Source organism: Hippocampus guttulatus, chromosome 9 (genome assembly GCF_054856545.1).
Source record: "Hippocampus guttulatus isolate MCC_2025c chromosome 9, RoL_Hgut_1.0, whole genome shotgun sequence".
NCBI classification, from domain to species: Eukaryota; Metazoa; Chordata; class Actinopteri; order Syngnathiformes; family Syngnathidae; genus Hippocampus; species Hippocampus guttulatus.
The window spans coordinates 13801435-13813555 of record NC_141269.1 but is presented as its reverse complement, the minus strand read 5'-3'; the positions used below and the strand labels follow the sequence as shown (position 1 = coordinate 13813555).

General features: G+C 42.1%; 1 protein-coding gene across 1 annotated transcript; it reads left to right on the top strand.

The window, feature by feature from the left end:
* Nucleotides 1-458: 458 nt before the first annotated feature.
* Nucleotides 459-12121, top strand: srla (sarcalumenin a). Its single transcript, XM_086121060.1, has 8 exons — nucleotides 459-524; nucleotides 4293-5570; nucleotides 7307-7399; nucleotides 7719-7814; nucleotides 8095-8211; nucleotides 9496-9729; nucleotides 10365-10714; nucleotides 11190-12121. Exons 1-8 carry the CDS (start codon nucleotides 467-469, stop codon nucleotides 11682-11684), a joined length of 2721 nt encoding a protein of 906 aa, XP_085977186.1. The 5' UTR covers nucleotides 459-466; the 3' UTR covers nucleotides 11685-12121.

The following is a 12121-nucleotide window of genomic DNA, read 5'->3' as shown; positions in this document are numbered from 1 at the left end:
TCCGCACCTGTCTCTCGTGGCACACTAGCACCCTGGTTGGGAAATACTGCGTTACCATGCTGCAGAAACATTCATAATTCATTTCATTTCCACAAACTAATTCGTTCATGAAGGTACAATGACTCAAGCGATGCTCCCCCTCTGTATGTTTAATTAATTATGTAACTGTATTTATTAATTTTAAATTACAAAAACATTTTCTACTCTGAAGTCATCAACATTTCATAGTATACTACTGAATAGTAGAGTAACTGTGTACAGTATTCTATACAACACTCATAATTATGCTAGTTTTTTAGTGCTGGAATCCAAAGTAGGGGTAGAAGCTTCGAAAGGTTGCTGAAATAACCAATCAGGGTAAGAAAACAGTTGCTCTGTCCCACCTCCGCTGGGCACATGCCCCCTGATTCTGTCTGAGGGGTATATATATCCCGGGAAGAGGAGGGGGAGGCCCCTGGCAGCCAAAATGAAGTCTCTGGTCCATGTGTGCTGTGTTCTGGCTCTGCTGGCTCTGACTGCTGCAGGTATGGCTGAGAGGCTTTGGTGTTTGTGCTGCAACATGTCAGTGCAGCGGTGCTTTATGTTTGTGAAGTGCAGCTTTCATGAGGCATGTATGCGGCAAAGTGAGGGAGTGCTTATACACTGCAACAGAATGACTACACGCTAAATGTGTTTATGTAGTGTGGACACTAAATTATTGCTCAGGAAGCATATAGTGATGATAGTGGCATACTGTACTTTTTGAACTATTTTTACCCAGAGGTCAAAAGATAACTTCAAAAATTTATATAGGACCCCAATTACAGAACAATACTGAAAATGTTTGTCAAATATTGATGAGGCGCAGTTTGGAGTTTTGAGGGTATAAAATAGAAATGTCAGTCTGAGGTGGGACACCAGCTGATGGAAAATGTTCTGCCTGCTGCTTATTCTCATTCTCTTGGAGAGACAACGTTGACAGATCGCCTTGGGCTCACTGCATACCCTACACCCACATGCGCCCACTGAAAACACCAGTTAAGAACTGTGAAATAAGTTAATTTTCCACTGATTCTTTCTTCATTATTATTTTTGGATCTTTCAATACAACAATGATAGTAATTCTATTAAGTGTCATACATCTGAACTAGCTGTAAAGAGGTTTATATGCTATTAGTTTGCACTAAACTCAATAAGGATACCCTTGTGTGTCCTTGAATAGCTTCATTTTGGACCCAGCAAACAGCTGAAGTCACACGTCATGCATTTGTCGAGGTGAATCGTCACCAGATACTCGGCTCACTGATCTCTTTGTGGCTTTCCAGAATCCATAGATGTCTTTATTAAACGGATATGCACACACAGATACATTAACTTGAGGTTATATGCCAATCCAATTGTATTTCATTATTGTGGCATTTAGAGCAAGCTCAATGTCTCATGTAAAATTGTTAATTTGTCTTTCTGGGATCACAGTGCCTGCAACAGACATGCTAAAGCACATAAAGGACAAGAATATACTGAGAATGTACAAATTTGCTTGCAGTAATATGTGCCTCAATTCCCAAGCAAGAACATAGTTTCAAATTGTGGTCACACACACACACACACACACGCACACACAGGAAGTCTGTTGCGAAAACAGTGAACCAATACACAATATACACTTTATACGCTGTGCTACAAGTATCACAATGGAAACGAATAAAGTTTAGTTTTGAGTGACACCTGTCAGAGATTTATTAATTTAACTGTACAGTATGTTTATTATTGTGGTGCCTTAGGGTAGAATTGTATACCATCACACTGAAAGAATATTAAAGCATTTTTGTCATATGATTTTTGAAGCTAAACACAAAACCACCACTTTACGCCAATGAGAACTACAACCACAACAGTAAGCATGTCACAAAATACTGACAGTGTCATTCAAAAGTGAAACTAATCATTTGTGCATTGTTAATACAGCCCTTCTATTGGTTAGATTGTGCAGATGTACCTAATGTTGTGTCTATCAAGTGGATAAAGGAAAATAAATTAATGAATTCAATGGAAACTGGACCAAATGTAATATCAGTAGGTTTGAAGTTGTTGCAAATTTCCTTGAATTTACGTATTATCATTCAGTATATGAGTACATTTTCAGTAGAATAAACTGGAACTGTGCAAAATATAATGATTCTCTCTAATAAGGTTACACTCAGGGTATAACCGGTCTTTACTATATCGAGTAATTTGATTTATTTTGGAATAAAGTAATCATGTATTATGGAGAGTAATAGAACATTTGAAAATACCGTATGCCTTTATTTGCAGGCAGGATGGTGGCCGAAAGTGGTGGTTATCACAATGGAGAGTTTGTGGGTCTGAATCCCAAATCATGCATTCCTATGTGGATTTTGCCACTTGCTCAAAGTCACCTGGGAATAATGACAACAACAAAAAAAAAGCATGGGTGGAAATGAGTTTGCAAGCATGTCTGCCTATGGCAAGACAAAATGCTGACTGTTATTTTAAAATATTTTACAGTTTGTACAAATGACCCCAATATCCGCTTACCGGTAATTCCTATCAACCATATCATTGATTCACTTGGAAATTGTTGACTGTACAGTATTTCCAAAGTTCATTGCGAAACATTCACTGGAAGTTACAACCATTTTTGTAAGTCCTAAAGTCCATGCATGCATTTCAGTTTATTCAATCATGACTCATCCACATCCATATTATGCTGCTAAGCAGATGTCAATACATCTACTGATGCATTTATTGCTGGAGGTTTTTTGCATTCTTGCACAACCATCAAAGCTGTTGCAAAGCGTGAACAGGAAAGCGTCACACCCCCTAAAATAAATGCAAGCACATACCTGTATATCCCTCCTTTTTTTCAGCCTATGACTCAATGTGGACCTATTTCTGCATCCGAAAGGTGACATTCAGCACCAAGCCACATCTCACTACACTGCATATTCTTCCCAGATTTCCAAGCACCCTCAACATGGTGCAGGAGGTGACCAAGCAGCCCTTAAATCGAAACTTACTTGCTGACATTTGGGGAACATTGAAGTAAAGACCAACCTCCTTTTATCCTGTACTATAATTACGGCAACACGGTGGCACAATGAACATGTGACATTCGACGCATGAACTTGAATGATGACAATCTCGAGGGAGTGATAAGCTAGCAAAGCACATCATCTGCAATGAATAGCTTAATATATGAATCAGTACCTTGAAATAGAGGGAGAGAATAGGAGGTTATTGCAAGAGTGAGGATACTGCTTGCATCATAGTCCAGATAAACCAAATCTCATAAACCAAATCCTTGTACCAAAACTAGAATACAACTCGCTGGATTTTTTTAAAATGAAGATTTAAGGATCCTCAAAGCAAGGTAAATGAGCCAGCATGAACAAGAGTGCAACTGTAACGCAAACAAATATTTCACAATTAGGTGAAAGTTTAAGACACTGGTGTCAAACTTAAGGCCCGGGGGCCAGATCTGGCTTGCCACCTCATTTTATGTGGCCCATTTTGCAATAATTTGGTTCCATGTTTACATTCACTTGAAGAATAATTGAACAAACAGCAAACACATAGTTAACTTGAGTAATTTCAAAACTAGTAATCTATCAATATGTTGTCTACAAGTAATAATACGATGAGATGATTAAACATTTATTCGGTTTCACTGTCATAACAGCCCTCCAAGGGAAGACGCAACTCCAGAGTGGCCCATGACAAACATGTGTTTGACACCCCTGGTTTAAGCAAACTCCTCCAGACAGACACCATATTTGTTTCACATTATTTTCTAGTCAAAATACTGTTGTAAAAATTCTAAAGATGACACGCAAGACCTTTTTTCTCACAATGTATGTGCTATGGGCGGCCTGATGGTCCATTGGTTAGCACATTAACCTCACAGTGCGGAGGTACTGTGTTCAATTCCAGCTGCGACCTCCCTGTGTGGAGTTTGCATGTTCTCCCCGGGCCTGCGTGGGTTTTCTACGGATACTCCTTACTTGTCTGTAAGGACTTGTTACGTTATCTTTTGCATTAATCACTTAAATTTGTAAATTTCCCCAGTGTGGGACAAATAAAGGATATCTTATTATTCAGCAGTTTATTCCAAACTGTTTTTTATATAACATACAGCGCATTGTATGTAATTGTATACAATTCACTGTATGACAATGTCTTATAAATGAGGATATAAAATAGTTATGTGTAATATATATGTGTATATGTGTATATATATATGTACGATAACATTCTCTCCTTTCTTATTTATTTCTGTGGTTTGGTGCCAGGCTCATCCATACCCGACGAAGACCCACTGGTGCCTCTACGGCTCCAGGAGCCCGAGGGAAACGTCTTCTCCTGTGGATGTGGCACAGCAGAGGAGCATCCCAGCCTAAGCTCGTCCAATGACACCCCAGCCCCGGAGAGACCAGTGTGTCAACCTTGTACTCCAACAGCAGCTGCGTCTGAGAAAGAATCAGCCTCACTCTCACGGCATGAAGAAGAACCAACTGAGATGGTGCAAACCGAGGCTTCCACCATTGAGGAAAACAGCACTGGAAGAAAACAAGAGGAAGCTGCTCTCCAAGACGCACGAGAGGTGGAGAACCAAGAGGAGGTGGTATCTGATGAACATGACGCATCCATTGTGGAGGAAACTAATGAAAATGAAACAGTTGGCGAGGTTGCATCTTCTGCAGGAGAGGTCATAGATAAGGAACAAAAAAGGGAAGATACAGAGGATGAATTATCAAAAGATGAAGTAGTTACCTCTCCCGGTGCTAATTCAGAAGATGAGGAACTTTTTCAGGAAACAGAGGAGGAGACACAAGAGAGAGAAGTAGCTATGGAGGAAATTGTGTTCAAAGATGTCATGGAGGAGGAAGCCTTTGAAGATGCTGAATCGGAGCCCGAGGACATTCTTGGTATGAGTGGTGAACCTGCAGAGCCAAAAGTGACATCTGAAACTGAAGCACAGTTAACAGATCACAACAGTGACCTCCAAGTCTTGTCAGAAGCTGAAGAACAAGATGCTGACCCAGAAGTGATACCAGGACCTGAAGCAATATATGAACCTGACACAGAAGTTATATCAGAGCCTGAAGCAGAACATGGAGCTGAACCAGAGGGGCTATTACAACAAGAAGCAGAATATGAAGTTGAACCTGAAGTGATATCAAAATATGAATCAGAATATCAAGCTGGGGCACAAGTAACATCAAAACCTGAATCAGAATTTGAAGTTGGACCAGAAGTGATATTCGCACCTGAAGCTGAATACAATATTGAAGCAGAAGTGATATCAGAACCTCAAGAAGAAAGGCCAGAAATGACAAAAAATGACATTGGAGTAGATGCACCAGAAATTTCACTTGTTTCTGAGCCAGAAGCGGTTTCAAAGCAGGAAGCAGAGTCAGAAGTCATTCCTGAAATACAGGTCGATGAAGAAGTCACACCTGAGTCTGCTGAGGCAGAATCAGTGGAAGTTCTTGGAGAAGAAACATCTAAAGAGGCTACTGAAGTAGAAGACACTCCTGAGGAGCTGAAGGAGTCTGCGCATGCCAAAGGTACAGACAGCATGCTTGTACAACAACCAATATATACTGTACATCGGCATATCATATCAGCCATGCAGCAAGTGCAAACTTGTATCGACCCAGATTTCAACTGCACAACTGCTCATGCCTGATAGAAATCAAGAATAAATGGACATCAAAATAGAAATCCAATCAATGCACATCAGTAGTTTCACCCATACACAATCATTTGTATATTAACCGACATTGAAATTATCAACCGTACTGCAGCTTGCTCCCACATTCCCAAAACACTCACGTAAAGTTAACTGAAGACTTTTTTTGGTGGTATGAATGTACAGTAAGTGTGAATGGTTATTTGTCTGTGTGTGCCCTGCAATCGGCTGGTGACCTACGGAAACCCCGCCTCCTACCCAAAATCAGCTGAAAGAGGTTCCAGCAAACCTAAGGAGGGTTATAGAAAGTTGTTGCATATTCATGGTCTTTGCGCAGACCACATCTGACATTTTTAAAACGCTTACCTAATTGCAACTGCAATGAATGGAATGACCATTTAAATGTTAAGGGTCATGGCACTGAAGAGATCTTTCTCAGCTTCCAGTCTTTCTTTCCCAGCCACTTGAATCCCACTGAACATGATACTGTGTGTGGCTAAAAAGGAATTAGCAACAACCTCTGGTACAGAAATAAACCGACCAAAATAGCAAAGGAAGCGAATAGACTGATAGATGTTTTACAGGATGATATAATAGTCAATCCTGTTCTGAGCACAGGTGGTACACTCGCTTGGAAGCATTTGACATGGGGAATGCATTTCATGACTGTTTTGTATGAGAAAAAAGCTTTTCAACACAACCATCCAAACCATGAATACCTACATTTCATTATGATGCCATAGATTAATTCCGCTCTCACTGGAGCGTTTCGTAGCCGAGTGTGAAGCGGTTGGGATGAGGATCAGCACCTCCAAATCTGAAACCATGGTCCTCAGTCGGAAAAGGGTGGGGTGCCCTCTCCGGGTCGGGGAGGAGATCTTGCCCCAAGTGGAGGAGTTTAAGTATCTTGGGGTTTTGTTCATGAGTGAGGGCAGGAGGGAGCGAGAGATCGACAGGCGGATCGGTACAGCGTCTGCTGTGATGCAGACGTTGTATCGGTCTGTCGTGGTAAAGAAGGAGCTGAGCGAAAGGGCGAAGCTCTCAATTTACCGGTCGATCTACGTCCCAACCCTCATCTATGGTCACGAGCTATGGGTCGTGACCGAAAGAACGAGATCCCGGATATAAGCGGCCAAAATGAGTTTTCTCCGCAGGGTGTCCGGGCTCTCCCTTAGAGATAAGGTGAGAAGCTCAGTCATCCAGGAGGGGCTCAGAGTAGAGCTGCTTCTCCTCCACATCTAGAGGAGCCAGATGAGGTGGCTCGGGCATCTAATTAGGATGCCTCCTGGACGCCTCCCTGGTGAGGTGTTCCGGGCATGTCCCACTGGCAGGAGACCCCGAGGACGACCCAGGACACGCTGGAGAGACTATGTCACCCAGCTGGCATGGGAACGCCTCGGGATCCGCCGGAAACAGCTCGAAGAAGTGGCTGGGGAGAGGGAAGTCTGGGCTTCCCTCCTAAAGCTGCTGCCCCCGTGACCCGACCCCGGATAAGCGGTGGAAAATGGATGGATGGATTAATTAACAACTTTTCATAATATCAGTTAGCACTTCTACATGAAGGTTTAGTAGCGTCAAGAATTCCGATTGATCGTCTACTCCACCAATCAGGAAAAGCAAATGAGGGTCGAGCATTGAGGGACCGCTCCCATATTGAGGACACACTACGACTGGCTGCTGCTGAACCCTCGGCCCAGTTGTCAGGTAAGAAACTGAATCGAACTTTCAATATCAAACCCAGTAACGAACACCCATCTGCAGCCCCTTCTCAAGGTTTCTCATTTTACCCCAGATTTGTTTTTTGGGGGGGTTTTTTTGTTTGTTTGTTTGTTTTTCCCTCACCCTCCTGGGGTTTAAGATCAGGGGATGTTGTGTATATTTCTCAACTGTGGGCAGGTGAAGTCCTTTGAGACTTTTCTGTTAGAAATAAATGAGCCAGTGTGCACTGTAACACTTTACCCAAAATGTCTCCTTACCATTTTTGACCTGTCATGTTCTCAATCTCGACTATGTTTGTGTCCAGCTGCAATGAAGAAGCTACTGAACATCTACCACACAGCCATCAAACCAGTGGAGCAAGCCTTCAAGTACAATGAACTCAGGCAGCATGAAGTCACAGGTTAAATCACACTGACTGTGTCATATTATTGATGTGTATCTCAGAAAGTATAGAGCAATTAATATCTGAGCCAAGCTGGGACGCTCCATCTGTGATTTTGAAGGATCAAAGGTTATGGCCACAAGATGGCACAAGAAATCAGGTCAGGGAAGTCCTGAAAACACTGGCGGCTTCATGATTTTTCTTCTTAGAATTTGCATTTGAAAAATTCATTTATGAGACATGCTAGCTGTCAGTCACTCAATATCTGGTCATGTTCTTCTTTGCTTCCACATTGTAGATGGGGAAATCATTTCTAAGCCCATGGTTTTGTTCCTTGGACCCTGGAGTGTGGGCAAGTCCTCCATGATCAACTACCTGTTGGGTCTTCATGACACCCCTCAAGAACTATACACAGGTAAGTGAATGTGGTTACATAGATTTTCCAAAATGTAGAAATAGTCAGGGATGGATATTTTCATCCAAAAGAACAGTTATGATGATTGACTGAATTGTAGTTAAACGCAAATGACACATGCAATAACCAAGGGGGTAAATACTCTGTTGTTAAAGATATTCACAATGCATAATGAATTAAAAAAATAACCCTGGTCAACAGCAAATTGGAATCAGAGATGATGTTATGTATCCCTATACAAGATATTTTGTTGATGTTGTTTTTAAGTTTGACCTATAATAGCTTGTACAATACAGATTTTACCATCCATCAATTTTCTAATCGGTTTATCCTCACAAGGGTGCTGGAGCCTATCCCGCTTTCGATGGGCAGTAGGCGGGGTATACCCAGAACTGGTTGCTTGCCAGTCGCAGGACACACATAGACAAACAACCATCCGCGCTCATACTCACATCCGGGGACAATTTAGATTGTTCCATTAACCTGCCATGCATGTTTTTGGAATGTGGGAGAAAACCCGAGTACCCAGAGAAAACCCACGCAGGCCCAGGGAGAACATGCAAACTCCACACAGAAGGCAGGAGCCGGAATCGAAGCCTGCACTTCCGCACTGTGAGACTGACGTGCTAACCAGTTGCCCAATGTGCCGACCACCGTGCCGACCTCCAGATTTTACCACGCGTCGTTATTCATAGTTTTGATGTTTCGGGGAAAAAAAAACTCCACCTGTTGCGGTACCCAACCGTTAATTTATAAATCTTATTAAATATGATAATATATCAATTATTATTATTGTTATTATTATTATTGTTATTATTATTATGAAAACCTGATATTCAAGAGAAAAAAATGGATGCGGACACATTGCAAAAAAATCATCTTGAAAAGTTTGCTTGCATCCCTTATTCCTAAAATGCGTTGTCTTTACAATACTTTTTAAAAATGTGTTGACCAGTGCAAGCTTAGATGTAACCTTATTGTTGTACTCATTTACTAAATTAGTCTTCGTTTATACATTTTTCTTTCGTTATACATGCAACTCTTTCCAATTCATACATACAACAATGAGAAGGTGAAGGTTAAGTACCTTGCTCATGGGATGGGACCTTTGAGTACAACTAGTGCCAACATCCACATTTTGGTCCACATATGTTTTGCTTGCTTTCCTGCAGCATTATATTTTAAAGACATACATTGTACCGGTGTACTTCCAGTTAAAACTAAGCACTAATATGTCAATGCTCAGAGATACTATACATTATGTTCTGTGTATCCTTCCACCAGGTGCTGAACCCACGACCTCCGAGTATACCGTCATAATGCACGGCGAGAAGTATCGCACGATAGAGGGCATTGTTATGGCAGCCGACAGCTCGCGTTCCTTCTCCCCCTTGGAGAAGTTTGGCCAGGGCTTTCTTGAAAGGCTGGTGGGATTTGAGATGCCCCACAAGCTGCTGGAGAGGGTCACAATTGTTGATACCCCTGGCATCATTGAGAACCGCAAGCAGCAGGAGAGAGGTAACCTATTTTTGTGATTCTCAACCGGCGGGTACCCAATTTAATTAATAAAATTCATATTATTTGGAAACACAGCTGGGTTAAATCCTCAACCCACTGCCCTGGGTATGACTAATCCAGCATTCGCTCGACCCATTTTGCACACAGCACTGGGTTAGCTAATTTGGGTTACTTTTGACCCAGCAGTTTTAAGAGTGTAGGATAGTGATAGAGAACGGCTTGTTCCGACCTCAATCAGATTTGCCTTTTATTTTGAAAAACAAAACAAAACAACACATTTTTGACAAGCATCAGAAACGTTATTATTGCGGTTGTAACGGTAAATGCATTCACACTGCATTCCCACCTTGAACATATTGTAGGCAATGGACAGGAAATGTGACCGCCTCACACTTTAACCACCAACAAATAATCTAATATTAATGTTGGAAAATCAAACACATGTTTTTAGAGGCCATTTTAGAAGTGGGTCGCAACTTTGCAACAGGAGGGAAATGCAGGTCCCAGAGTCACATCAGTTGAGACCAACTGACCTGTTTGATGGACTCATGGTTGTTTTGCAACTATTTTCTGTGAAGCACGCATCATAATGCATCTGAGAATTTACAGTGAGTCGTTTGCCTTCACCCCAACAGGGTACCCTTACAATGAGGTGTGCCAGTGGTTCATTGACCGAGCTGATCTCATCTTCCTGGTTTTTGACCCTACCAAACTTGATGTGGGAGGGGAGCTTGAAATGCTCTTCAGGCAGATGAAGGGCCGTGAGTCCCAAATTCGCATCATCCTCAACAAGGCCGACAGTCTCACCACCCAAGACCTGATGAGGGTTTATGGAGCACTCTTCTGGAGCATGGCGCCACTCATCAATGTCACAGAACCTCCCCGGGTGTACGTCAGCTCTTTCTGGACTCAGGAATATGCAGTAGATACCAGCCGGGAGCTCTTTATGAAGGAGGAGACCTCTCTGTTGGAGGACTTGAACCAGGTATGACTTTTCTGTGCATGGTGCCATGTGGTTGAAGAAGTTTTATTTGGTCACCTATGAGAAAGTCCAATGATATCGAGCATTACATTTTAGAAGCCTCCTTGTGATAGTCACATACAGTACGTTAAGTTACTGAAAACTCTAAATTGTCCATAGGTGTGAACGTGTGAATGGTTATTTATTTTCACGTTTCACCTTTTTGAGTCATGTGGAAATCATGCATGCAAAGGGTTGCGTCTTGTAGGTCCAATCCTAATATTTTGTGCGTTTCTCCGTGAACCACAAACAGAAGGATTAAAAAAAGCAAGTCAATCAAGTCACCCTCCATGAATAAATTTCTTCTGAATCTGAGAATGGTTTTTACTTCCCGCAAAAGTTCAACCTTGGCAAAGCCCTGCATGCATCATTCTAGTTTAAAATATTGGAGTGTTCTCCTTGCTCTCTCCTCACTCTTCCCGCGTCGCTCTTCTTGCAGGTGATAGAGAACCAGATTGAAAATAAGATTGCCTTTATCCGGCAGCACGGCATCCGAGTGCGCATTCACGCCCTCCTTGTTGACCGTTACCTCCAGACATACCATGAAAAGCTGGGCTGGTTTGGTGATCCCCATGAAGTGTTTCATGACATTGTCACTGACCCAGACAAGTACTACATCTTCAAATCCATTTTGGCCAAGACTAACGTCAGCAAGTTTGACCTTCCCAGTAAGGAAGCCTATCAGGATTTCTTTGGAGTGAATCCACTCTCCAACTTCCAGCAGCTCTCCTACCACTGCAGCTGGACGCGTGGTTGCATGCTGGACCGTCTAGAGAAGGCCATTTCATATGAGCTCCCAGCTCTGCTCATGAGTGTCAGCAAGAAGGCGCCCGCTCAGGCAAAACCCGCCTCTACACCTGCCACCCTGCTTTCCGACACCTGTGAGGGCCCGAAATGTGAGGAGAAACCCAAAAATCGTTGGCGGAGGCAGTGAGATGGATGGGAATGGTACAGAAGGATGAATCGCATCGGCAGATGGCGGTAGCCTTAAAGCTACTCTGCAGGAATCTTGACGGCTGTGATTGTCAAAACTGAATGACGGGAGCAAATATGAATGAGAAAGATCTTTTGTAAGGATCTCCGATGTCAACCTGGGTCATATAACCCTTAAAAATAGTCCTTATTTAGACCATATTTCTTCTTAACGAAATAAGAAGTGTAAGGGATTTCTTCCATCATATTCATTAGATAGTCTTAGAATAATGTTACATCATATGGATAAAGTATAACTAACTCTTACTGATTGACCATGATTGGTAAAAACCTCCACTACTTTGTCTTCAGATGAAACAAAAAACATAGACGCTTCTAACCTAACCATTCACTTGATTAAATATGAAGTGAATACAACAAAAGGAGTTTGTTATTCTT